General features: G+C 57.5%; 1 protein-coding gene across 1 annotated transcript; it reads left to right on the forward strand.

The window, feature by feature from the left end:
• Positions 1–1,067: 1,067 nt before the first annotated feature.
• POLD1 (DNA polymerase delta 1, catalytic subunit) lies at positions 1,068–25,030 on the forward strand. Its single transcript, XM_087871140.1, has 27 exons — positions 1,068–1,121; positions 9,627–9,872; positions 10,213–10,326; positions 11,724–11,870; positions 11,963–12,088; positions 12,159–12,327; positions 12,406–12,487; positions 12,564–12,693; positions 13,227–13,393; positions 13,711–13,815; positions 15,397–15,537; positions 15,625–15,735; positions 16,138–16,329; positions 16,514–16,602; positions 16,670–16,786; positions 16,978–17,091; positions 17,408–17,555; positions 20,263–20,358; positions 20,471–20,608; positions 21,702–21,877; positions 22,211–22,363; positions 22,503–22,605; positions 23,392–23,524; positions 23,609–23,722; positions 24,060–24,112; positions 24,202–24,299; positions 24,839–25,030. Exons 2-27 carry the CDS (start codon positions 9,671–9,673, stop codon positions 24,942–24,944), a joined length of 3,324 nt encoding a protein of 1,107 aa, XP_087727266.1. The 5' UTR covers positions 1,068–1,121; positions 9,627–9,670; the 3' UTR covers positions 24,945–25,030.
• Positions 25,031–25,754: the final 724 nt, after the last annotated feature.

Below are 25,754 nucleotides of genomic sequence, written 5' to 3' on the forward strand. Positions count from 1 at the left end.
ATATGTATGGGGCACTTACTATGTGGCAAACACAATTTTAGGCACTGGACACGTGGGAGAACAAGATAAAGTCCCCTTGGAGGTGGCTACCAGTCAGGGCTGGCAGCGGGGGATGGAGGGGGCTAGCTAGAGTGTGAGAGAATAGTGGCTTTTATGGGAGCAGCACGTGACTGAGTGGGGACCTAGAGGTAGAAGGCAGGCAAGTCCTCACACAGGATATCATGGCTGAGCTGGGACCTAAGCCAAGACGAGGGGGCTTGGCCCCCAAATTGAGGGAAGGGCACATGCCAAGTCTGGAAGGTGAGAGACTCTGGTGAGTTCAGAGTCAGGTCCGGCTGTGGAATTCTCGTAGTTCCTCCTCCACCTGGGCCAGGCCCTGAGCAGTCACCGCAGTGAGCAGGATGGACAGCCCTGGCCAAGGGTGAAGGGGGTGTTGCTTGGAATGGGCTGGGTACTGAAAGGTGTGTTTTTTAGACGGGATGGGGGGGAAGGTGATGGGGGAAGTGACTAGTTACAAGCAGTCGTCCCATTCCAAGCAGTGTGTCTGATGCCCCCAGGTATGGCCGCCCTGCGTGGAGTTTAGTTTACGTATGGGGAAACTAAACCCGTGAGACAGGAGGCTGACAGACTTCCTCTCCGCGGGGAGGGCAGACGTCAGGTGGCTAGCAGGACAGCGCTCAAGAAATCCTCCCGACATAACCGCCGGCAGAAAGCACGCCGGCGAGCGGAGGAGGCGCGCGCGGCGCCCGCGGGCGGGGAGGCGGGGCTAGGAGGACAGGGGGCGGGCCGCGCCGCTGCGCGCGTAGGTAGCAGAAACCCGCGAGGGTGCCGTAAGGTGGGGGCGTGGTTTGGGAGGAGTCGCAACCCTTCAAGACGGGGCGGGGTTTGGCGAGAATTTATGGAAAATGGGAAGAGGCTACATCCCTAGTTGGAAAGATGGGGCGTGGCCTAGTCCCAGCCGATCGGAGGGGCGTGGCCCGAGCCCGTTTGGGGCGTGGTCTCGCCCTACTTGGGCGGGAGGGGCGTGGCCCAGTTCTGCGCGCGGTGGCTCTGAGCCTGCGCGCGCCGGAGTCAGGGGTCACGGCGGCGTAGGCTGTGGCGGGAAACGCTGTTTGAAGCGGGTGAGTAAGGGGAGTAGGGGGTTTGCAGGGATTCGGCCTGACAGGGAAGGAGGCTGGAAGAGCTGGGCATGGAGGCCTGAGAAAGAGTTGCGAGGGGCGTGGAGGCGGGAGGGATCCCTTTGGCTCGGGGTCGTGCGGTACAGGGGCAAGGGCCGGTGGTCGTGAGAGCGTGCGCGGGGGCGCACGGGAAGATGACGGAGTCTGGGGGGCCCTCGAGGTGCGGGGGGCGCTTGTGCTGGGCGCCTGGCCCCCGGGGCGAGCTGGGACAGGCACCTTGTTGGGTCTTGGGGGCGACGGGATCCCGGACGTATTAGAGGACTGAATTGGTGCACGTGGGGACGTGGTGTCATCTTTTATTCACTAAATATTGAGTACCCTGTGCCAGGCACTGTTCTAGAAGCAAGGGCTACGGCCCGGACAAGTCAGAGAAAGTCCTTGCTTGGGGAAGACAGATAGTAGACAAGTGATAAGTAATAATGATAAAGCAGTGCTTTCAGGGTTTGATATCCGAAGTGAAATAAAACAGGGTAGCCAGCCTCTTTAGCTGGAGTGATCAAAAGTCGCCCCTCTGGGGAAGTGACATTTGACAGAGAAGTCAGCCATGTAAAGAAAGGTCTGGACTGAGGGACCATCAAGTGCAAAGGCCCTGAGGCAGGAAAAAGTTTGGTGTGTTTGTAGCTGGAGCCAAAAAAACAGATGAGGTTGGAGACATGTTGGGGAACCTGATCCTTGTGGAGGTTGGTGTGAGGTTTGGCTTCTATTCTAGGTTCCACAGGGAGCCATGGGAGGTTTTGAGCATCAGAGCAACAGGACCCGCCCTGCATTTTGAAAAACACAGGCTGCAGAATGAAGACAGGATTGTAGTGGGAGCAAAAGCGGAAGGAGGAAGGCAGTTAGGAGGCACGAGGGCATAGTAGGTGGCTCAGACTGCAGTGCTATCATTCACTTTCAGGTTTTCTTTGGGGTTTGAGCCAGCAGGGTGTAAGGAAGAAGAGCTCAGGTGGCTGGGGTATGTGGTTTGAGCAATAGGTGAATGGAGAAGGCTGAGGTGGAGTGGGTTTGGGGTGCCACTCTGAGGTGAAGGTGAGTGAGCAGGGTGATGTCAGTTTCTCGGCTTCATAGCGCCCCCTGTAGTTACCTGTCTCTCCCCCTCCTTGCGGCATTTCACCACCCAAGCCTCCTGTCCCTTAGGTTCTTTACACAGTGACGGCCTTTGCAACGCTGTTCCTTTCTCCTGCAATGCTCTTTCTACTCTTCAGTCCTTCTTTCAGTCGGCTGTTCCTATAGCAGACCCTTTGCTGGGCACTGGGGAGCCAATGATAATTCAGTTTGGTTGGGGGGAGGACAGGAGATCTCAATCCAGAGTGCTCTGAACCAATACAAGGCAGCGCTAGTCTTTGGGAGGCGAGAGAAGCGGCAGGGGCTCAGGGAAGGCTTGTGCAGTTGGTGATACTCAAGAGGAGTCTGAACTGACACAACTCGAAGTGGCTGTGTTCCAGGCACTGTGCTGAGTGATGCTGGGACCCCGACTTGAGGGAGACCCTGACCCGTTTTTGAGGAGCTCACTTTCCAAAGCAGTTCTGGGTGCAGTGGGTGCCCCGAGGGGCCTCTGAGTGTCCTGGAAAAATTGAACTGGAGCTGAGTCTCTGTGGATGCAGAGGAGTTGGAAAAAGGGACGATCTCATCCAGCAAACACTTCCCAAAGCCAGGCCCTGTGCTGGATAACATCGAGGACCCAGAGAAGCGGCAGACCCTGCCCTGTCCTGAAGGGTTCCTGTCTGGTGAGGGAGTCAGACACAGGCCCAGATGGTCCCCGGCCTGCCACAAGGGTAGCAGGAGTCAGGGAGGCCCACTGGAGGGACAAGGCCAAAGCATGGAAAGTGTGTAGTTTCCTGGGGGGCAAGAGTGAATAGTTACTTTTGTGTGTGAGCCAGGATACGGGGGTGAGCAAGCGGAGGAATCCATCTCCGTCTGTGTCCCCTGCTGGGAAGAGAGCAGTTCACCCCTGCGCCTTGCCTGGCACCCCTGGAGGCCGGCAGTCTGCAGTGGTGGACAACAGTGGGGCTCTGAAATGAGCCTGCCTCTCTTTGAACCCCCTAAGCTAGCTGTGCCCCCTTGGGCAGGTAGCTTCACCTCTCTGGGCCCTGGTTCTAATCATTGTGTTGGAGGGTAACAGCGCCTACCTCGGAAGTTTTTGTGAAGATTCTGTGAGTTCCTTCATTCTTCATTTGGTAGGTGTTTATTGAGCACATTCTCTGCTGCAAGCCCTCTTCAGGGTGCATGAGCCATAGCAGGAAACAAGACAAAGTCCCGGTCTCACAGAGTTATTCATTCACATTGTGGGATGGACAGTAAACAACATAAATAAGCAGTGGTTCTCAGAATCGAGTGGCCTTGGAATCCCTTGAGGGCATGTTACCCCAGATTATGGCACCCCACCCCCAGAGGGTTTGATTCGGCGGGGCCTGACCATGAGCATTCCAACTGGTCCCCACCTGAAGCTCAAGCAGCAGGTCCGGGACCATGCTCTGAGAACGCTAAGAACTGATACGGTGCATTACACGGCGATAAGTGCCATCTGGAAAAAGAGCAGAGAAAGGGGTTGGAGAGTATCAGCACGGGGCAGTGGAGATTGTCCTTTTAAACAGGCCTCACTGGGGGCACCTGACTGGCTCAGTTGGTGGAATGTGCAACTCTTGATCTTAGGGTTGTGAGTTCGAGCCCCACACTGGGTATAGAGATTACTTAAAAATCTTTTTTTTTTTTTAATTTTTTTTTTTAGATTTATTTATTTATTTATTTATTTGACAGAGAGAGACATCCAGCGAGAGAGGGAACACAAGCAGGGGGAGTGGGAGAGGAAGAAGCAGGCTCCTAGCAGAGGAGCCTGATGTGGGGCTCAATCCCAGAATGCTGGGATCATGCCCTGAGCCGAAGGCAGACGCTTAACGACTGCACCACCCAGGCGCCCCCTACTTAAAGATAAAAATCTTAAAAAAATAATAAACAGGCCTCACTGAGAAGGTGACATTTGAGCAAAACCTGAAGGAGGGGAGGGAGGAAGCCATGGGAACGTCTGGGGAAGAGTGTTTGGCAGGGCAGAGGGAACAGCCTGTGCAAAGGTCCTGAGGTAGGACCAAGCCTGGAGTGCTTAAGGAACAGAGAGGAAACAAGTGGCTGGAGCCAAATGAACAAGGGGGACAGGGCAGAAGATAGTGTCTAAAAAGGAAGGGGGTGATTGCACAGTGTCCTGTGGGCTACCGTGAGGACGATGCTTTAGCTCTGCATGAGATGGGACCCAGGGGCAGGTTCTGAGCAGAGGAGGGATGGGATGGTCTGACATATTCACACAAGATCCGTCTGGCTCCTGTGTGAAGAATACACTGATGGGGGCAGGGTGGAATGAGGGACACCCTGGTGGGAGTCCCTTCAGTCATTCAACAGATGGTTCTTCAGCACCTGCTGTATGCCAGGCACTGATACAGACTCTTGAATGCTCCAGTGACAAAACCGACCAGATCCCTGAGCTTGTGGCTCATGTTCCAGCAGGGGGAGACAGACAAAAAGCAATGCACAAAAGAAAGCTGCAGGTAATCTTAGCCAGAGGGACCAGGCTGGGAGTCGTGCAGGTGCTGGGAAGTGGTGAGACTCAGGTCTCCTAGAGCCTATGAGATTTGCAAGTGGAACAAACATGTGGCCTGAGGGGAAGAGAGAAGCTGGGGTAACTCCAGCTTTGTTGGCCTGATGGGAGTTGCCTTTTGCTGAACTGGGGGAGACTGTGGGGTGCAAGGATCAGGTTTGCAGGGGGATGAGGGGCTTGGCTTTGGAGTGTGGGATGGGTCACTAAGCAGACATCCTCACAGTGAGCAGCTGCCTCTGTCAGGCCGGGGCCCTGGGGAGCTGTCTGGGCCAGAATCGGGAAGGGAAGCCCAGTGAGCGTAGAGGTGGCAGTGAAAGCTGTGGGATTGGGAGAGAGGGGACTAGAACACCGAAGGAGGGAGTGTCACAGAAACCAGCATCTTAGCCAGGGGGGCATCCGGTGTTGCTGTCTCTATGCCAGTGGAGGGTCCAGAAGGGGAGAGATCACCATGTTTCCCCAGCTCCTGTCCTGTGCCTCGGCAGCTGAGAGGGGACACACACGGGCCTCTTACCTTCTCTTGCTACCTTGCCTGACTGTCCCTCCCACCACACCCTCCAGGTCTCTCCCCACAGGTTGGAACTCTATGTGTCTCTCTGGCCCCTTGCAGGGCTGGAGCAAAGGCCTCCAGGCTTTTTCCTTCCTGTGAGATAAGTCACCTGTAGACACAGTTCCCAATCAAAAGTCACAAAAAGAGAGCCTGTTCCAAGTCTTCCTCCTTATATAAAGCTCTCATATGCACGATCAGAGCAGCGCTACTCGAAATAGGCAAAAGGTGCAGACAGCCCCGATGTTCACTGACGGACAAAAAGATTAACACAGTGCGATACAGCCACACGGTGAGGACGTATTCAGGCATGAAAAGGAAGGAGGCACTGACCCGTGCCGTGTCATGGGTAGACCTTGAAACATTATCCTAAGTGGGAGAAGACAGACACCACAGGACACATATTCTGTTTCCACATATAGGAAATGCCCAGGATGGGCAAATTCATAGCAACAGACAAAGTAGATTTGTGGTTGCTTTGGGCTGGGAGAAGTGGGGTGGGGATGGTCTGGGGTGGGGGTGATGGCCAAGGGGTGCGGGGTTTCATTTTGGGGTGATGAAAATTCTAAGATTGGCTGTGGTGATGGTCACACAGCTCTGAATATACTAAAATCCATTGAACTATACACCTGAAACGCATGGGTCATATGGTATGTGAATTCCGTCTCAGTAAACTGTCCCATTCTGTGTACCCCCCCCCCGCCAGGATGCCAGTGTTACCAGTTTATTACCTATCTTTCCAGAATTGGGCATTGAAAACAAACATGCTTTGGGGCACCTGGGTGGCTAAGTCAGTTAAGTGTCTGCCTTCGGCTCAGGTCGTGATCTTGGAGTCCTGGGATCGAGTCCCCTGTTGGGCTCCCTGCTCAGCAGGGCATCTGCTCCTCCCTCTCCCTCTGCCCCCCCTCAAAAAAATAAATAAAAATATTAAAAAGAAATAAAATAAAAGTTTCCTGCCCCTTCCCCCCCCCTTCATAACTGACATTTTTGAAGATTTGAGACAGGTAGTTCTGTAGTCCAGTCCTTACTTTGGTTTGATTGTTTCCTGATGAAAGAATCAGAGCAAACATTTTTTAGACTTTTTTTTTTAATACAAGAAGATAACAGTCTAAGTACACGATTCTGCACCTTGCTTTCTCCAACAATGGGTCTTTGAGAGCCCTCCACGTCAGTACGTAGAGGGCTTCCTCATTCCTTTATACAGCTGCATAATATTCCATGGAATGGAGTTAATGGAATTTATTTAAACAGTCCCCCAGGGGAGGACATTTAGGTGGTTTCCAGTCTTTTGTGATCGCAAACAATGCTGCCGGAAATAACCTCGTAAAGGCAAATTTTCATATGTGATAGTCTATCTCTAGCATAAACCTCTAGATGCAGAGTTGTGGCCTTCCAGCTTTCGTGTTTCCACTGCGGTGGAATTTACATACAGTGAAATGCACAGGTTCTCAAGTGGACAGTTGTAGGTAATTTAAAGATTTTATTTATTTGAGAGAGAGAAAGCAAGCGAGAGAGAGCATGAGCAGGGGTGGGAGCAGCAGGGAGAGGGAGAAGCAGACTCCCCAGCTGAGCAGGGAGCCCGATGTGGGGCTCGATCCCACAACCCTGAGATCACGACCTGAGCCAAAGGCGGACGCTTAGCTGACTGAGCCACTCCAGGCGCCCCTGAGGTTAACCATTTAGTTTGTTCACAGTGTTATGCATCCTCTGCCTACTTCCAGGACATTTTCATCCCCCCCAAAGGAAACCCCATACCCCTGAGCAATCATTCCCCGTTCCTCCAGTGTGTGCTTGTGTGTCTGGCTTCTTCGGTGCAGCATGTCTTCGAGATTCGTCCATCCTGTGTGTCTATCAGTAGCTGCCTGCTGTCTAATGCTGAGAAGTATTCCGGTGCCTCCCAACCCAGACATTTGCAACAACACATCCCCAGTCAATTCAGAATTTTTCTATGCTGTATTTGTTAAGGTCTAGGCTAAGCTGCTGTCAGAGACCCCACAGCACAGTGGCCCAGGCAAGACACAAGTGTATTTCTCCACACAACTGCCCTAAGGTAGGCAGCTCCGCCCCAGAAAGTTGTGGAGGAGCCTGGGTTCCTCTCGTCTTGGCCTTGCATTCCGTGTGGCGTTGTCTGTCCCCATGGTCAAGGTTGGTTCACCACCACTATACCCATGCTCCAGCCATGGAGCTGTAGAGGCTGTAGAGGCAAGCTTCCTTTGAAGGCTGTCCCGGAAGTGGCACACCTTATGGTCGTTCTTTCCATGAGATAACTCAACAATGTGACCTTCCCTAGCAGTGCACCCTGGGAAATGTAGTCTTGGGCTGGACTTCCTGTGGCAACTGTGAGGCAAGGGATTGGTCAGCTGCAAAAAGGACGAAGGGAGACTAGATATGGGGGGCGGGGAGTTATGGGAAACAAAGGTGTTCACTGGAACCCAGAGTAGCTGACCTGTCCACTCCCTGTCCTCCCTCCCGTCTGGGTCTGGGGTCTGCCCGGCCCTAGGTTCCTATAATCCCTGTCTAGGCCTGGATGCTGGGAGACATGTACTTTTAAAAAACTTTTTTTAAAATAATTTTAAACTTACAGGAAGATCAAAAGAATAATAATACAAAGAACACCAATACACCCTTTACCCAGATTCACGTGTTTTAACATTTCCCCCTCTTTGCTCTCTTTGTTTTATGATTTGCATATGCTCAGGTTTTTCTCCTCTCTACACGTATGCCACCTAAAAACTTTTTCAGAAAAACTTGTATATATCATGGCTATTTATACTGAAACAGTTGAGTATGTATTTTCTTCGAATATTCTCTTACTGAACCATAGTAAAGTTACCAACCTGAATGGGCTTAACTTGAATATGGTCTTTTGTCAAACCTACCAGAGGATATGTACTTTCATGTCAATATAGCTTGTCAAAATATACAACAAAATAATTTTTTATATGTTGCAATTAAAACATAAACAGGGGCACCTGACAGGCTTAGTCAGAAGAGCATGCAACTTGTGATCTCAGGGTCGTGAGTTCGAGCCCCATGTTGGGTGTAGAGATTGCTTAAATAAACTTAAAAAATCAAGTTTATAATAAAAAATCATTAAAAAATCAAGTTTATAAAACAACAACAACAAAACATATAAATATGTAAATTGCAGCCTCTGTTGGGTTTTTTGTTGTGTTTGCTACATTGGATCCTGGATTGGGGAAAATACTATAAAGGGCATTTGGGGGGACAGAGAAATTGGAAAATAGAGTCTTTGTTTATGTTGTTATTGAGTCGTTAAATGTCCTGGATTTGATCATCACACCGTGCTTGTTTAAAAGAATGTCCGTGGGGGGGCATCTGGGTGGCTCAGTCGGTTAAGTGTCTGCCTTCAGCTCAGGTCATGATCTTGGGGTCCTGGGATCAAGCTCTGCATCAGGCTCCCCACTCAGCAGGGAGTCTGCTTGTCCCTCTTCTTCTGCGTCTCCCCCTGCTCGTGCTCTCTCTCTCTCTCAAATAAATAAAATCTTTAAAAAGAGAGCAGCATGTCCTTGAGGGTCCTCGGGGTCCTTGGCTGGCTCAGTCGGTAGAGCATGTGACTCTTGATCTCAGGGTCGTGAGTTCAAGCCCCACATTGGGTGTGAAACCTACTTAAAAAAAAAGAAAGAGAATGTCCTTGTCTTTCAGAAATACATGCAAAGCATGCAGGGGTCAAGGGACATCGTATCTAACTGGCAGGCAACTAACTCAGATGGCTGGGGAAAGTAAATACTGTGCTGACATATAGGGGCTGATGAAGCAAATGTGGCAACAAATTGACACCTGGGCGAAGGGTATACAGGTCTGCAGATTTGAAATGATTTCAAAATGGAAAGGGCTTCTGTTTTTGTTTTGTTTTGAAGGGGAATGGGAAGTCTCTGAAGCGTTTTGAGCTGGGAAGGGACCAGATCAGATTTGTGTTTCAGGCCACTGTGTGGCCCCCAACACAGTGTGACTGGCATGAAGGAGTGAGTGCCTCCCAGCTGTTTGTTGTACGAAGGCCTGGGCAGGTGGGGAGATGGCATCAAAGACAGAGGTTTATGGGAAAGAGAGGGATGTGCTAAGGACCAAGTCCACGGTGGGTGGAGGGCAAGCAGCCAGGTAAAAGGATGTGGAAGGTTTGAGCGTGTGAGGAAAGGGTTAAACTGAGGTGGGGTGTGGGCTGTAATTATAGTAACTGATTATTTGACACGTGGAATGTGCCAGCAGTCTGTGAGCCTGTGGGCGCAGAGAGTCGTGTTACTCCTGAGGGTCTCCAGGGAATTAAAAGGCTCACGGTCATGGTGGGTGCACGGGGGGCCAGGAAGAAGACAGGAACCCTCCTCCAGCCCTGACTTGCCCAGCAGGATGGATGGCAAGCGGCGGCCAGGCCCGGGGTCTGGGGTGCCCCCGAAGCGGGCCCGTGGGGGCCTCTGGGATGAGGATGAGCCAAGTCAGCCATCCCAGTTTGAGGAGGAGCTGGCGCTGATGGAGGAGATGGAGGCGGAGCACAGGCTGCAGGAACAGGAGGAGGAGTTGCTGCAGCCAGACCTGGACGGAGCAGCAGACGGTGAGACCTGGAGCGGGAACCCCCTGCTCCCCCATACCCGTCCTGGTTCACAGGAACCGAGTCAGCCACAGAACTCACCTGTAACCTCTGACCTCTGGCCCACACTGAGCCCCCACAAAGTGCTGACCTTTGACCTGGTGCCTGTATGCCACTTTTGTGGCCTGGAGCTCTCTTCTGACCTTGACCCTTGACCCCATAATCTCTCCTGCGTTAGCTGCCTGATCCAGAGCACCCCGTCCACCTGACTTTCCTTTCACACATCAGATGCCACCTGAGAGGTCATGGGCTGGGCTGGGCAGACCGCGACTCTATGTAGCCTGCTTATCTCCCTCACACCCAGGGCAGTTCTCCCCAACGGCCATAGATGCCCGCTGGCTGCGGCCCACCCCGCCCTCTCTGAATCCCCAGACGGAGCCCCTCATCTTCCAGCAGTTGGAGATCGACCATTACGTGGGTGAGCTTGGTGGACAGAGGCCTGGTGGGTGGGAGGAGCTCTGGGCTTTGAGGGAGGAGATGGACACAGACAGTGCCCACACAGGTGACCAGGGCTGTGAGTGCCCAGAGGGGCAGCCAGAGGGGAAGGGGGGCACAGGTATCCTGCAGGGCTTTTTGGAGGTGGGGAGTGTCTTCCAACTGAGGCCTGAGGGTAAGAGCTGGCTCCTTGCTGAGGGGAGACGCATGTGGTTTGACGTCCACCCGTCTGTCTGTCCATCCAGTGTCAGTCAGGAACACCTGAGCATCTGCGTTGAGCTGGACCCTATTTCAGTCAGACCAGGTCCCTGCTCTTCAAGGCTCACCTTCTAGAAGGATAGGCAGAATAAAAAAGGAAATGGAACCACCTCTCAGGGTAGAAGGCTCCCCCGTAAGAGAGCGAAGAGACAAGCTACAGGCAGGGAGGAGACGTTAGCGATCCACGTATGTGACACAAAACCAGCACCGCGAATATGTCCGGGTCTCAACAGTAGAACTACCCAGTCTGGGAGGGGACAGAGCGCTTGCGCAGACAGTTCACTCGAGGGTGCATGGCGGCAAATCTGCGCTGGAGACGACGCTCGCTCGGTGTCGCTGGCTGCCGGGGCGATACGAATGACAGCCGTGGCGAGACACAGCACTCTCCCGTCGGAAGAGCTAACGCACGCACATGCGCACGCGCGCACACGCATAGCAAGGACGCCAAGCGCTGACGAGGATGCAAGTGGAACGCTTGCTCACCCCGCCCCCGCGCCATGGGAACGCTGTGGGTTGCAGCCCCTCTGGAAAACAGCCTGGAAGTTTCTTACAGTTCAGCCTACCCTTTTCCCTTCCAGCTTTACTGACATATAAGAGTTAAATCTACTCTTTTCTTAGGACCAGGCAATTCCTCCCCTAGATATTTCCCCTAGAGTGACAGGAGCCAGCAGACTGTGTGGGTCCATGTATATGGAGGGTCTCAAAAAGAAGTAGAAGGACGGAGCGAGGGAGGGGGTGTGGTGACAAAAGCACGTGTCTCGGAAGCTGTTTGGTGTGACAGACCTGTCTTGTGTCCGATTTTGGTGGTGGTCACACGAAGCTACGTATGCGAGTTAAAGCTCGTAACACTGAACACCAAGTCCACGTTATTTTCTAAAAGCTGTTTTTTTGCAAAAAAGGCAGGGGGCTCCCTCGAGCTCTGCAGTGGCAAATGGACTGTAGGGGAGTAAAGACGGAAACAGAGGCCAGCGGGGTGGTGGTCAAGGCAGAGTGAACAGCAGGCAGACGTACCCCAAACTGCAGGAATTAGGGGGTGTGTTCCCAGCCCAGGAGGAAACTGGGGAGGCAAGCCCTGAAGGAGTCTGAGGGGGTCGCTCCTGCCTTATCCTGTGGCACCCCCAGGCCCAGCACAGCCCCTGCCTGGAGCACCCCCACCATCCTGCAGCTCCGTGCCTGTGCTGCGAGCCTTTGGAGTCACAGACGAGGGCGTGTCAGTCTGCTGCCACATCCACGGCTTTGCGCCCTACTTCTATACCCCGGCGCCCCGTGGTGAGTGGCCCTGACCCACAAGACCTGCTCTCGCCCTCGCCCCCCTGACACCCCCCGCCCCGTGCACTTCTGACCAGCTCTGCCACACCCAGGTTTTGGGCCCGAGCACCTGGGTGACCTGCAACGGGAGCTGAATGCCGCCATTAGCAGGGACCAGCGCGGAGGGAAGGAGCTCACAGGGCCAGCGGTGCTGTCTGTGGAGCTGTGCTCCCGGGAGAGTGAGTGCTGCCCCGGGGACCAAGCGGGTAGGGATCCCTCCGGGCCGGTGCCAGCCTCATCTGTCCGCAGGCATGTTCGGGTACCACGGGCAGGGCCCCTCCCCGTTTCTGCGGATCACCCTGGCGCTGCCGCGTCTCATGGCACCCGCCCGCCGCCTCCTGGAGCAGGGCATCCGTGTGGCAGGCCTGGGCACCCCCAGCTTCGCGCCCTATGAGGCCAACGTTGACTTCGAGATCCGGTATGGCCCCTGCCTCGCTTCAGCCTCCACCCCCACCCCCCAGCCAGCTTCTGCCAACTGATCCTTGTCCCCCTCCAGGTTCATGGTGGACACAGACATCGTCGGCTGCAACTGGTTGGAACTCCCAGCAGGGAAATATGTCCTAAGGCAGGAGGGGAAGGTATGGGGCTCCCCCGGGGTGGTGGTGGGGCACAGAGTTGGGACCCTGCAGCCACTCATGGGCCCCATCCCTATAGGCCACGCTGTGTCAGCTGGAGGCGGACGTGCTGTGGTCTGACGTGGTCAGTCACCCGCCGGAAGGGCAGTGGCAGCGGATTGCACCCCTGCGTGTGCTCAGCTTTGACATCGAGTGTGCTGGCCGCAAAGGTCTGTCTCCGGGGCCTGGGGCTCCTCCTGCCCTCCCTTTAGATATTGGTGACATGCCAGTCTCGCCCCAGGAGTCCCCATGCTTCTTGAGCTCACTTGGGAAGGAGGGAGTGAACATGCAAATGGACAGGTTATTGAAAGATTCTCCATTAAAGGAGGTTGGTGGTGGACAGTGACAGGGCAGCTCAGACTGGTGGGCACAGAAGGCCTCGGGTGATGAGGCCAGCCTCGTGAAGAGGGATGAGCAGCCTCCCACACCACACACACACACACACACACACACACACACACACACCTGCAGAGAATAGCAAGTGCAAAGGCCCTGGGGCAGGACCATCCCAGTCTATGAGGGGCAGGGAGAGGGCCAGAAGATGAAGGCAGAGGGGAGCCAGGGTGGGTCGTGCGGGGTCTGCAGGCAGTGGGGATAGAGGGGAGTAGACAGACTGGGGAAATTTGGAGGTGCAGCCACCCTGATGTGTCACGAAGGAAAAGGAAGAGACTGGTACCCTGCATCCCCCTTCTTCCCCGCACAGGCATTTTCCCTGAACCCGAGCGGGATCCCGTGATCCAAATCTGCTCACTGGGCCTGCGCTGGGGTGAGCCGGAGCCCTTCCTGCGCCTGGCGCTCACCCTACGGCCCTGTGCCCCTATCCTGGGCGCCAAAGTGCAGAGCTACGAGCGGGAGGAGGAGCTGCTCCAGGTGCCTCTGGTTCCATTTCCCCTCATTTCCTCAGAACCCCCCACCCAGCTTCCGCATCCCAGGCTGAAGGCCTCTGGATGCTGGCATGCCCAGTCCACGGGTTCAGATCCCTTTGCTTGGGGGGGAGGGGGTGAACATTTCCCCTCTGGGTTCTGTGGTTTTTTTCAGAAGCACCTGCCCGATCTTTCTACAAGGGACAGGAGGGCTCTAGGGTTGTTCTTGGGGGCTTCTGGAATGTTCCAGGAGTGGGGAGGATCCACGCCAGAGGGGATGATCAAGATGACAACCAGAGTGACCCAGTGGGCTCCCACCCCCAGGCATGGTCAACCTTCATTCGCACCATGGACCCCGACGTGATCACTGGCTACAACATCCAGAACTTTGACCTTCCGTACCTCATCTCCCGGGCCCAGACTCTCAAGGTAGGGCAGGCAAGTGGGGGAGCTTGCCTTCAGAAGCCCCACTGGGGGCTCCAGGGTGGGCGGCCACCCTGCTCCTCCTCTCTGCCTTCTCCCTCGTGGCTCTGCCCCCCCGCAGGTGGTCCCTCTTGCTCTGTACCTGCAGCCCACCGCCCCCAGCGGCTCCAGGGACATTGCTGAAAACCCAGCTCTGGCCCCATCCCTGCCCTGCTCGGAGTCCAGAGGGTTATCGTGGCTTTTGCAGAGGCAAGGAGGGAGTTTATGGTTAAGTAAGGAAAGGCTGATGTGTTTGAGGGCAGACTGAAGCGTGCAAGGGTGTAGCGTCTTATCTCCTAGACTTCAAAACACGGCGGCCAAAAATAAGGAAAAGTGGGGCGTTCCTCGAAGTGTGTGGCAAAACCTTGATGCTTGTATCTGGGGGTGACTGTGTGGGGCGCGTTCGTGTGCCAGGGCTGCCAGAACGCGGGACCACAGCCTTGTGTCGTCTCAAGCCCGAGATCAGAGCCTCCCGGGGCTGGTTCTTACTGAGGCCTCTCCTAGCTTCTCGTGCTCTCAGACATTCCTGGGGTGTAGAAGGCCATCTCCCTAATTTTGCCACTTGTCCTCCCTCTGTGTCTCTGCTCAAATTTCCCCTTTTTCGAAGGATACGGTCTGAGGGGATCAGGGCCCACCCTGATGACCTCATCTTAGCTGATCATCTGTAAAGACCCTATTTCTGAAGCGTTGGCAAGTTAGGACTTCAGCGTCTTTGGTGGGGGAGCAAGGAGACACAACTCAGCTCACGACGAGGGTCATATCGTACTATTTCTTCCTCTTCCTTACGTTTGGCCAATTTTGTAATGAAAAAGAAAAATCACGTTTGGGGCGCCCGGCTGCCTCAGTCACTGGAGCGCGTGACTCTTGATCTGAGGGTTGCGGGCACGGAGCCTACTTAAATAAAATCGAATGCCGTAAGATAAAATCATGTTCATGGCCCCCGACAGTGCCAGGAAGAAGTCCATCCCTGCCAGTCTGGCATTTATACACGGGGCACTGCCCGTCTCCCCTCTGCCCCCCTGCCCTGCTGCTCACCGGCTCACGCCTCTCCTCTCTACCCTGGCCCTCCCACCTTCCCCTCCAGTGCCACTGTCTGTCTGTCCTGACCGCAGACCTAGCTCTCCGTGCTCCCCCTGCTGTGCTCCCACTCAGCTCTTCCCCAAGGCCCCCACCGCATGCACACACCGCCTCCCCACTGAGCTCTGCATTGTCTCCCCAGCTCTGCCCCTCCTCCAGCTGCCCATCTCCCCAACCCCCAGGCACCATCCTTAGCCTCTCAGCCCTGCAGCCATCAGGCCTCTGACTCTCCCCGTCCTGGCCTCCTGTCTCTCACCTCCAGTCCATGCTTCCCCAGCCCCAGGGGGTTTTTCTGCATCAGAACTGCCCCTGCTTCAGGGCTCGCAGCAGGAAGACTCGGCATCATGGGTGGCCTCGTGGCCCATCTGGTCTCCATTCCTCTGGCGCAGCCCCGGGGAGGGGGGGGGGGTCCCAGATTTGGGCCGGCCGTGCCCCACCGCAGCTCCCCCTGCCCTTGGACTTTGTCCCCAGGTGCATACATTCCCCTTCCTGGGCCGCGTGTCTGGCCTCCGCTCCAATATCCGGGATTCGTCCTTCCAGTCTAAGCAGACGGGCCGGCGGGACAGCAAGGTGGTCAGCATGGTGGGCCGCGTGCAGATGGACATGCTGCAGGTATGCGGGCCGGGCCGGGCGGGTGCCCACCTCACGGGATTGCCGCCGGGGCCCCGGGCCCACCCTGCGCTCCTCCCCCCGCCTCAGGTGCTGCTGCGGGAGTACAAGCTCCGCTCCTACACGCTCAACGCCGTGAGCTTCCACTTCCTGGGCGAGCAGAAGGAGGATGTGCAGCACAGCATCATCACCGACCTGCAGGTGCCTGGCGGCCAGCCTGTGACCTCTGACCCCTCCTCCCGCCTGCCCTGACCTTGCACCTCCACCTCCTGCCCCTGACCTCTGATCTTACTCTGTCTACTCGTCTGACCTCAGCCTCCCGCCTTCCTGACCGGGGGCTTCAGCCTCCCAGCTGTTCTCCCGACTTTCACCTTGACCTCTTGCTTTTGACTTGTGACCTCACCCTGCCTCGACCTTTATCTCGCTCTCCTGCCCGCACCTCTCCTCAACACTCACCCTTCAGATGGCTCCCTCCTCCCTCGGACCCTGTCAACTCCCTGACTTCCCCCCGCCCGCTCCACACCCAGACCCTCGCCCTCTCCCTGACCCTGAGTCTCCGCGGCCACCCCCATCCCCACTGATGCCGTCAGTTCCTGTCCCCAGAACGGGAATGACCAAACGCGCCGCCGGCTGGCCGTGTACTGCCTCAAGGATGCCTTCCTGCCCCTGCGGCTGCTGGAGCGGCTCATGGTGCTGGTGAACGCCATGGAGATGGCACGCGTCACTGGCGTGCCCCTCGGCTACCTGCTCAGCCGCGGCCAGCAGGTCAAGGTCGTGTCCCAGCTCCTGCGGCAGGTCAGTGGGCAGAGCTGAGGCTGGGCCCCATGACGACACCCCCAGCAAGCCCCCACTCCTGGCCTCTGGTCTCTCGCTGTGGCTCCTGGGCCGTGATATGGACGCCCTTCCCTGCTCCTCCTCCTTCCTCTTCTGGTCTGCCGTACCCCTGCCTGCCTTCATTGCCCTACTTCTCCTCTCCCAGGCCATGCGTGAGGGACTGCTGATGCCCGTGGTGAAGACAGAGGGTGGCGAGGACTACACGGGGGCCACCGTCATTGAGCCCCTCAAAGGGTGAGGCCCCGTGGTTGGGTGGGGGTGGCTCGGGATTCCCGGGCCTGACTCCTCCCCACCCTCCCAGGTACTACGATGTCCCCATCGCCACCCTGGACTTCTCCTCTCTGTACCCGTCCATCATGATGGCCCACAATCTGTGCTACACCACACTCCTGCGGCCCGGGGCTGCCCAGAAATTAGGGTATGGCCCCCCCTTCATCCTGTGTGCCCCAGGACTGCCCGGGGGCCGGCTTCAGGCAGGGTAGGGCCAGGGACCCGGAAATAGTGGGGAGGGGAGACTCGAGAGGTGGGGAAAGCCTGAACGGTCTGGAGGAGGAAGAGATGGGGAGGTCAGGTTCACACCCTCTCCTCCCCCCACATCCTCCAACCCAGCCTAACCGAGGATCAGTTCATCAAGACACCCACAGGGGATGAGTTTGTGAAGACGTCAGTGCGGAAAGGGCTACTGCCCCAGATCCTGGAGAACCTGCTCAGCGCCCGAAAGAGGTGGGTTCTCGAGCATCCCGCCCACCCCTGCTCAAACTTCCTGAGGCTCCTCGTCAGTCCCTGTCCCTCCTGGGCCACCCCAGGATCGCCATGCCGCACTTAATTGCAGCTGTGTGTGAATTAGAACAAGACACCCTTCCAGACAGCTCCCATTTGCCCCCTCTGCTGGGCGCCTCTGTGCAGTGCACATCCTGCACACCAGTACACAGCACCCATTTCTAGAAAGGCACCGTAACCAGTGCCCAGGGCCTGACCTCTCATCTCTCCCTGAGATCTGGGACACTGCATCAGTGGCCTTTGCTTCTTGTCCTTCCAGGGCCAAGGCTGAGCTGGCCCAGGAGACGGACCCCTTGCGTCGGCAGGTCTTGGACGGGCGGCAGCTGGCACTGAAAGTGAGCGCCAACTCTGTATATGGCTTCACTGGTGCCCAGGTGGGCAAGCTGCCGTGCCTGGAGATCTCCCAGGTGAGTGCTCCGTTTGCACAGTAGGCAGTGGGGAGCAGACAGCCCCTCCCTAGGAGAACCAGGTCTCCGTGTGGTAGAGGTCTCGTCGCCCCAACTTGCTGAGCATCTTCTGTGGGTCCAGCAGGTGGCAAAACGGATGTGGGTTCCTGCCCTCCCGCAGTGTGCAGCCTCGTGGGCGCACAGATGGTGACAGCAGTCAATGCGTAGAGGAAGGCAGTTGGTGCCGAGGGCTCTGCAGGCAGATGAAGCAGGGGAGGCAGGGGGAGTGGTGGGGTGAGCAGAGGTTTGGTTCACTGTTCATTCGTTCCATTTGTCAATCTGACAGACCCCTACCCACCTCCTCCGCTGCTCCCCGTGAGGGTGGGGATGCGGAGGGTAGGTTCCCTCCCACCTGATGGGAGAACAGAGCCGCGTCTCTGCTCATGGGGGCTGGGGGGACCACCCGATAGCACAGCCAGGCTCTGATGCTTGATTTGCTGTGCGTGCTCCGTCACTGAATTTGGCAGGTGGGAGGCTGCTTGGTCAGTGTTCTGCTCTGAGAGGGAATGCGGGCCGAAGAGCCCACTGCCTCCCTTCCCGTCCCACAGCAGGGTCCCAGGCCTGTTTACCAGAGGCAGCTCTGCTGCTCAGACAGAAAAACAGATCCATGATCAGACCACAAAGGACCTGAGGTTCTGCCACGCTGGGATCAGTGCCTCGGCTCATGGCCTAAGAGAGGGCCTTAGAAAGGGCTTCTTGTCCAGCCCCTTCCCCTGGGGATTGGGTCTCAGCCCATTCCATACTTGGTTACTCCCAGCCATGGGAAGATCCGTCTGTATCTGGGTACCAGGTCAGTCCTCATGTGGCTCTGGTTGGAAGACTTGGGAAGAATTGCCAGTGACTGGGCTTTCTGGTGGGAGAGGCCTGCGTACACACCCACCTACCTTCATTTCCGGGGCCCCCAAGATCACCCTCCCACCCAGTGATCCGCTAGAAGCACTCGAGGAACTCAGAAAAGCCATCATACTCACGATCATGACTTAATACAGATAAAGGATAGAAATTAAAATCGGGCGCCTGAGTGGCACAGCGGTTAAGAGTCTGCCTTCGGCTCAGGGCCTGATCCTGGCGTTGTGGGATCGAGCCCCACATCAGGCTCTTCTGCTATGAACCTGCTTCTTCCTCTCCCACTCCCCCTGCTTGTGTTCCCTCTCTCGCTGACTGTATCTATCTCTGTTGAATAAATAAATAAAATCTTTAAAAAAAAAAAAATTAAAATCAGCCAAGGGCAAAGGCACAGAGCTTCTAGTTGTCTCTCCCAGCGGAGTCACATAGACAGTGCTCACTTCTCCTGGCACTGATGTGTGACAACATGCATGGAGTGTTTCCCACTAGGGATGCTCACCCGAGCCTCAGTGTCCTGGGTTTTTATTGGGAATCAGTCATGTAGGCATGGAGCATCTGTGTGATTGACCTTTGTTACTCGGTCTCCGGCCCCTGCAGAGGTCAGGCTGATACCGTGTGGCCCGAGGCCTCACCGTGAGTCATGTTGTTAGTATAGTCCAAGGTCCCAGATGAACAAAAACACTCTCTTAGGCAGGACGTTCCAAGGGCTCAGAGGTTCCCTCTAAAAGTTGGGCCTCTCTTAGGGCAAGGTTCATCCCATAGTGCATCCCACCCATACTCCTCTCATCGGCCTTCCATAGTCCTCAGGGGCCTCCCCGGCCTCCTCGGTGGAAAGAGGTGGGTGTTTGGCTGTCAGACTCCAGCCCCTGAGCAGAGACCGGGCCAGGAGGGTTCAGCTTTCCTTCCCCTGGAGCTCCTTCATCGGAGCTACTGCTTCCTCGTCTTTCTGTCTTTTCCTTCCTCACCCTTCCCTCTGTTCCTTTGTCATGTCTGTTTCTTAGCCTCATTTCTTACTGCTGTCCCTCAGGCTTATAGGGGCAGGGAGATGGAATCAAAACAAAACAAAACAACCACAGAACCGTTCCAGGAAAAGGCGAAGGAAAGAAGGAACATAGAACAGGTGGAACAAACAGAAGGCAGACAGTAAAGTGGTAGATTTAAGTCCAGATATGATCAATTATTATACTAAATGTAAGTCACCTAAATCTCTAGTTAAAAGACAGGGATCTTCTGAGTCCAAACAAACTGAAACGGAAGAGTCACACCCATTTCTCCTTGGTGTGTGTCCCCTGGCCCCTCACTGCCCCAGCTTCAGTTTCCTGTAAAGTAAGACTGTAGGAAAGTTTCTGCATGAGGCTAGCACAACTCTCGACCCCCCTTGGAGGGGGGCATTTAACAGTGTAGGGTCATTTCTGGTTGCCCAAGGATGTGGGGGTGGTAGTGCTGACTGTGGGGGAGGGGGCCAGGAGTGCCGGTGGTCTTGCACCATGAGGAGCTGCCTGCAGTGTCACCACATGTTACAGCACCTCTGGAGGGAAAAGAAGTGCTGATGGCCTCTTCTGGCCTCGGCCTTGTCAACATGCATTTTTTGCAGTCATTCCTCTTCTGCGCCCAGAGCTCTGGGCCAGGGACCCAGTTCTTTCCTACAGACCATTAAGGAGCAGCTTAGTAGCCCCATATTGTTGAGTTGGAAATCAAGGCTCAGAGAGGCGGAGTGACTTGCCCGAGTCCACGCTCCAGGAAGTAGTTGAGGTGGCACCCTGAGCCCGTGTTCACTGCAGATGGCTCCTGGGCCCTCACTGCCTGGTTCTCTCCCTGACAGAGCGTCACTGGGTTCGGGCGCCAGATGATTGAGAAAACAAAGCAGCTGGTGGAGTCCAAGTACACGGTGGAGAATGGCTATGGTACCAATGCCAAGGTCAGCGGCCACCCCACCTGCTGACCAGAGATGGGCCCAGGGCTGATCGGGGGAGTGCAGGGAGTTGGCCCCCACCTCCCCCTGCCTCCCAGTTACACACACCCCTCCCCAGGTGGTGTATGGTGACACTGACTCAGTCATGTGCCGATTTGGTGTCTCCTCTGTGGCCGAGGCGATGGCTCTGGGGCGGGAGGCCGCAGACTGGGTGTCAGGCCACTTTCCCCCGCCTATCCGGCTCGAGTTTGAAAAGGTAAGTGGGAGCCTCCCTCGGGGCTTGGAGTGGGCAGGCTCGGGCCTTGCAGGTTTCAGAGGATCTCTGATTCTCAGTGCCTGCAAAGTTTAAGAACGCATTCGTGTGAGGTTCCCCTAGTATGTCAGCATCTGGAGAACCCCAGTGTTGCTCAGGGCCTATTTTGGGGTGCCCTGATCTGGGTATTCTGGGTATCCCATTCTTTACGTTCATATGCCCCAGTTTTGAGTATTTTGCTGCGTGGATTCTCCTGTTTGAAAACCTCTAAAGTCTTGGGCTTTGCTACGCAGGACAGTGTCTATTTTTTGAAAACCTTGTCAGTCTTAGAGCATCTCTGGTTTTGGGTGTGGGGGCTACCTTGGGCGGTGGGGACCCTGGTGGGGCGAATCCTGGATCGGGGCACCGTTGGCCAGTGTTCCTTGGCTTCCAGCAGTAATCGGGCTGGGGTCTGGGGACTCAAACTGCATGTTATTTCCAAGGTTCAAACTTGGGGTCAGGTCTTGGGTATACCTGTTCACAAATTTGGAGCCTCCCAATTTTTTTTTTTAAAGATTTTATTTATTTATTTGACAGAGATAGAGACAGCCAGCGAGAGAGGGAGCACAAGCAGGGGGAGTGGGAGAGGAAGAAGCAGGCTCATAGCGGAGGAGCCCGATGTGGGGCTCGATCCCAGAACACCGGGATCACACCCTGAGCCGAAGGCAGACGCTTAACCGCTGTGCCACCCAGGCGCCCCTGGAGCCTCCCAATTTTGAGAAGCCCCTACCTCAGGGCTCACTCCTGGGCCTAAGTCTCAGCTCCTTGTACCCCTGTCCACCTCAGGTCTATCCCAGATCCAGATTTGGGGCTCCCCAGGCTACACCCTCATGTCTGGGTCTTATGCTTTAGGACCTGTCTCTAGGTTTATCCCAGTCTCTGTTTCACATCTGAGGCCCCTGGAATGCTGAGGGTGTCCCTGGGCTCAGGCTGGGGTCTTAGGGTCCACGTCCCCCAGTGTCCCAGACTAGCAGACTAGCCCTGTGTGTCCTCTGTTTCTGAGGGAAGTCTCAGGACTCTGGAAGTCTTGAGGGTCTCAGCCACAGGTCCCCCCCAGGTCTACTTTCCCTACCTGCTCATCAGCAAGAAGCGCTATGCCGGCCTGCTCTTCTCCTCCCGGCCGGATGCCCATGACCGCATGGACTGCAAGGGCCTGGAGGCCGTGCGCAGGGACAACTGCCCCCTCGTGGCCAACCTCGTCACTGCCTCCCTGCGACGCCTGCTCATCGACCGGTGAGTGGGACCTCCCCCCAGCCCCGGAGGCCAGGCCCCAGCCCCTGTCCCTCAGACCCAGGAGTCCCGGCCCCCAGCCCCCTCCTCCCCTGGGGACACAGGTGTCAGGCCCAGCTCGTCCTCAGTGGTGGAACGGTGGAAAGAGTGTGGGGTTGGACAGCTGTGGGCCTCGGCCCCGCCTCTGCCACCTTGCACCCTGTGGCCTGGCCGCGTCCCTCCCCGCCTTGGGCTTCAGCCCCAGAGCACATCCTGGCCCCCCAGCCTCGGGGGTGGTGGAGGTGCCAGCCCAGGCCTTGGCAGCCACCGGTGACACCCCCCATCCCGGCCCTGCAGAGACCCCGCGGGCGCCGTGGCCCACGCGCAGGACGTCATCTCCGACTTGCTGTGTAACCGCATTGACATCTCCCAGCTGGTCATCACCAAGGAGCTGACCCGCGCGGCCGCTGACTACGCCGGCAAGCAGGCCCACGTGGAGCTGGCCGAGAGGTCCGCCGGCGGGGTGGGGTGTGCAGGGCCCCCCAGAAATAGCCCCTCTCCTGCCAGCTGGGCGCCGCTTCCTACACCCCCACCCGCCCCCGCCGTCCCACCTGCCCTCACCCGCCCGGCCGCCCCGGTCTCCCCGCAGGATGAGGAAGCGGGACCCCGGGAGTGCGCCCAGCTTGGGCGACCGTGTCCCCTACGTGATCATCGGCGCTGCAAAGGGCGTGGCTGCCTACATGAAGTCCGAGGTCAGGCCCACCTGGGCTGCCCGCTCCGCCCAGCTTCCCTCAGCTCTCACTTCTGCTTTCCAAGCCCGGTGGGGAGGGTGTTTCCCTCTGTGGGCCCCAGAGGGCCCTGAGAACCGCCCCCAACACACCCCTGGGAGTTGGCTCCATGATGCCTTTCTCCCAGGCCTCCTGTGCCCTCTGGAGGGCCCCCCCCCCCCCGTTATTCTGACCCCTCCCTCACTCCCCCTACCCCTCCCTCACTCCCCCTGCAGAAGAAAGCCCAGCCTCACTGTGCACACTGTGTCTCACCATGTCTCCTTGGTCCTTGCTCTCTAACCCATAATTCTCTAGGGTTCATGTCCTCCCCCATTCCATCCCGATGGCCGGTGTCCTCTGACCCCCACGACCCCTTCCTCAGTCCCTAGTTCCCGTTCCGCCCCCTCATATCTTGGCTTCTAGCCTTTGCCTCCAGCTACTGTCCACCTTCACGCCCCCCTCCCCATGGTGACATCTGACCTTTGCTTGGTAACCTGAGGACCCCCACCCATGGACCCCAGCATGAATCACAGCTCATGGCCAGGGACCCCTCATGGTCTCTGACACCATCCCAGACCCATGCCCCCCACTGATGCCACGCCCTGCAGCACAGCACCCATGCCCAGTGACTGCCCCACACCACTGCCCACGTCACGCCTGGGAGCCCCACCCCAGAGGCTCCCAGTGCCCTTCGCCCCGCTGCCTACTGTTGACCACAGCCCCGGGGCCCCTGACCCCTGGGTGTGACCCCTCCGGCCACTGTGTTTGCAGGACCCCCTCTTTGTGCTGGAGCACAGCCTGCCCATCGACACACAGTACTACCTGGAACAGCAGCTTGCCAAGCCGCTCCTGCGCATCTTCGAGCCCATCCTGGGCGAGGGCCGTGCTGAGGCTGTGCTGCTGAGTACTTAGGGGGAATGCCCAGAGGGGAGCAGGGGGCACGGGGGACACGGAGGGCACCGGGCCCACCGCCTGCCCTCGCCTGCAGGGGGTGACCACACACGCTGCAAGACCGTGCTCACGGGCAAGGTGGGCGGCCTTCTGGCCTTTGCCAAACGCCACAGCTGCTGCATCGGCTGCCGCACTGTCCTCAGTCACCAGGGTGAGCGCCGGTCCCCAGCCCCGGGCCCCCACCCTGCACCCGGCTCCTCTATCGCTGAGGTTCCCGGCACCCGCCCTACGGGCTGGCAGTGCCACCCGGATGGGCCCTGGCCCCGGGGTGGGGGCTCCCATTTACAGGCACCCCCTCGAGGGTCCTAGGCCCCCCGCCCTGGGAGTTCCCCGGGGAGTTTTCCCCCACACACTCGTTCCCTTGTTCTCTTGTCTCCGGGGACTTTCAGAAGCCGGGATAGGCAGCGGGTGGGGAAGGGGCAGGGATAGGGCAGCCCGGGCCCTGGCTGGGCCCCAGCTCCCCTGTGCTGACCCGCCCTCTCCACCAGGAGCCGTGTGCAAGTTCTGCCAGCCTCGGGAGTCAGAGCTGTATCAGAAGGAGGTGAGGGGCGAGGCAGGGGGGTTGTGGGGACCGCGAGGCGAGGGTGGACTGGGTGGGGCCGGGCCACCCTTTTGCCCTCTCGTCCCCAGGTGTCCCACCTGAACGCCCTGGAGGAGCGCTTCTCGCGCCTCTGGACCCAGTGCCAGCGCTGTCAGGGCAGCCTGCACGAGGACGTCATCTGCACCAGGTACGTGGGGCCCGGAGCCCTGACCCCAAGGCCCTGGGGGGGCGCGCTGCCCCACATGGCTGACTCTCTGGGTGCCCGGGCCTGCAGAGCGGCCAGTGCTTCTCCCGGCCTGCTGCGGGGAGGGTGCTGCTCTGTGGGCAGGGCTGACTCTGGGCCAGCATCTGCCCAGGAAATGGCCACAGTTCTCTCTCCTGCTCTGACACACACACACACACACACACGCACGTACACACGCACGCACGCACATGCACACCATGGCCCTGGCCCCCTCCCCCAGGGCGGGCCAGGCTTTCCCCAGGGAACGGGTGGGCGGGGCTGGTTCCCACGCCAGGTGACAGGTGATATACGGCTGGTGGAGCCCAGCGCCTCCGCGGGTACCCGCTGTTACGGCTCCCCCCATGCCCGCTGAGCAAACAGCCTACCCCTGGAGGGGGGTTGGGTGGGCAGCAGGCGGGGGCCAAAGTCCTGGGAACAGCCCCGGCCCATCACTGGGCTGGGCAGCGCCCCAGTCCTGACCCTGACCCCCACCCCGCCCACAGCCGGGACTGCCCCATCTTCTACATGCGCAAGAAGGTACGGAAGGACCTGGAAGACCAGGAGCAGCTTCTGCGGCGCTTTGGCCCTCCCGGCCCTGAGGCCTGGTGACCTCTGACCAGGGCAGGCTTCTCACCAGGGCTGGGGGGGGTGGGACTGGTGGAGAATTAATAAAGTTTAGGCCTTTTGTTTCCTGGTGCTTTGTGGTCTCTGGTGTGCGAGGTCCACTGTCAAGAACCCTGGCCCAGGTGGGTCCTCTCTACTCAGTGAGGTCCCCTGACCCCCAGGAGACCCCCGCTGATTTCCTCACCTTCCCTCCAGGACCCCTGGGCTCCCAGCACTATGTCTAGCCCCATGAAAGCCAGGCCTGCCTCAGTCTCCCCCTGTGACCTTCCCTCAAGGCCCTCAGTGAACGTCTAACCACATACCCCCCCTCTGCCTGGACGCCCCGCCCTCCAGGTGCTGACCTGTTTCCTCCAGGCCTGGGGCAGCCCCTCGCCCGGGAGCTCCCACTCGCCGGCACAACCCAGGGGACCCCCCCTTTCCATGTCATACACCCACGATGTTTCCACCTCGGGGTCCTCACAGGCTCTGGGCCCGGGTTTTCCTCAGAGAGCTCCCCCCCACTCCCCCTAGTCCACATCCACTCCTGAGAGTCCCAGCAGCCCCACCTTGTCTTCAGACCCCATTGGTGCTTGATTTTCTGCCCCTCGATGTCATGTGCCCCTCATCCCCAGCAACCCACTCCCCCTTTGGTTCCTGGGCCTGGGTCCAGAGCCCCCCCCCATGATTTCTGACCCCCACTTCACTGACCACAGGACCCCTTGGCTTTCCTACTTCCATAAGGTCTCCCCGAATCTAGTTTCTCTCCCATCACCCGGTCAGCCCCCCATTCTCACCCCTACTGTGGGGATCCCCAAA

Source organism: Ursus americanus, chromosome 21 (genome assembly GCF_024610735.1).
Source record: "Ursus americanus isolate L20-20 chromosome 21, mUrsAme1.1.p, whole genome shotgun sequence".
In the NCBI taxonomy this organism is placed as follows: Eukaryota; Metazoa; Chordata; class Mammalia; order Carnivora; family Ursidae; genus Ursus; species Ursus americanus.

Excerpts from the sequence above, each read along its gene's own strand:
- POLD1 (XM_087871140.1), top strand. The coding sequence starts at position 9,671 with ATGGATGGCAAGCGGCGGCCAGGCCCGGGGTCTGGGGTGCCCCCGAAG. Across the intron at positions 10,327-11,723 it reads GGAGATCGACCATTACGTGG|GCCCAGCACAGCCCCTGCCT; the intron begins GTGAGCTTGGTG and ends TGGCACCCCCAG. Across the intron at positions 15,538-15,624 it reads TGCAGATGGACATGCTGCAG|GTGCTGCTGCGGGAGTACAA; the intron begins GTATGCGGGCCG and ends CCCCCGCCTCAG.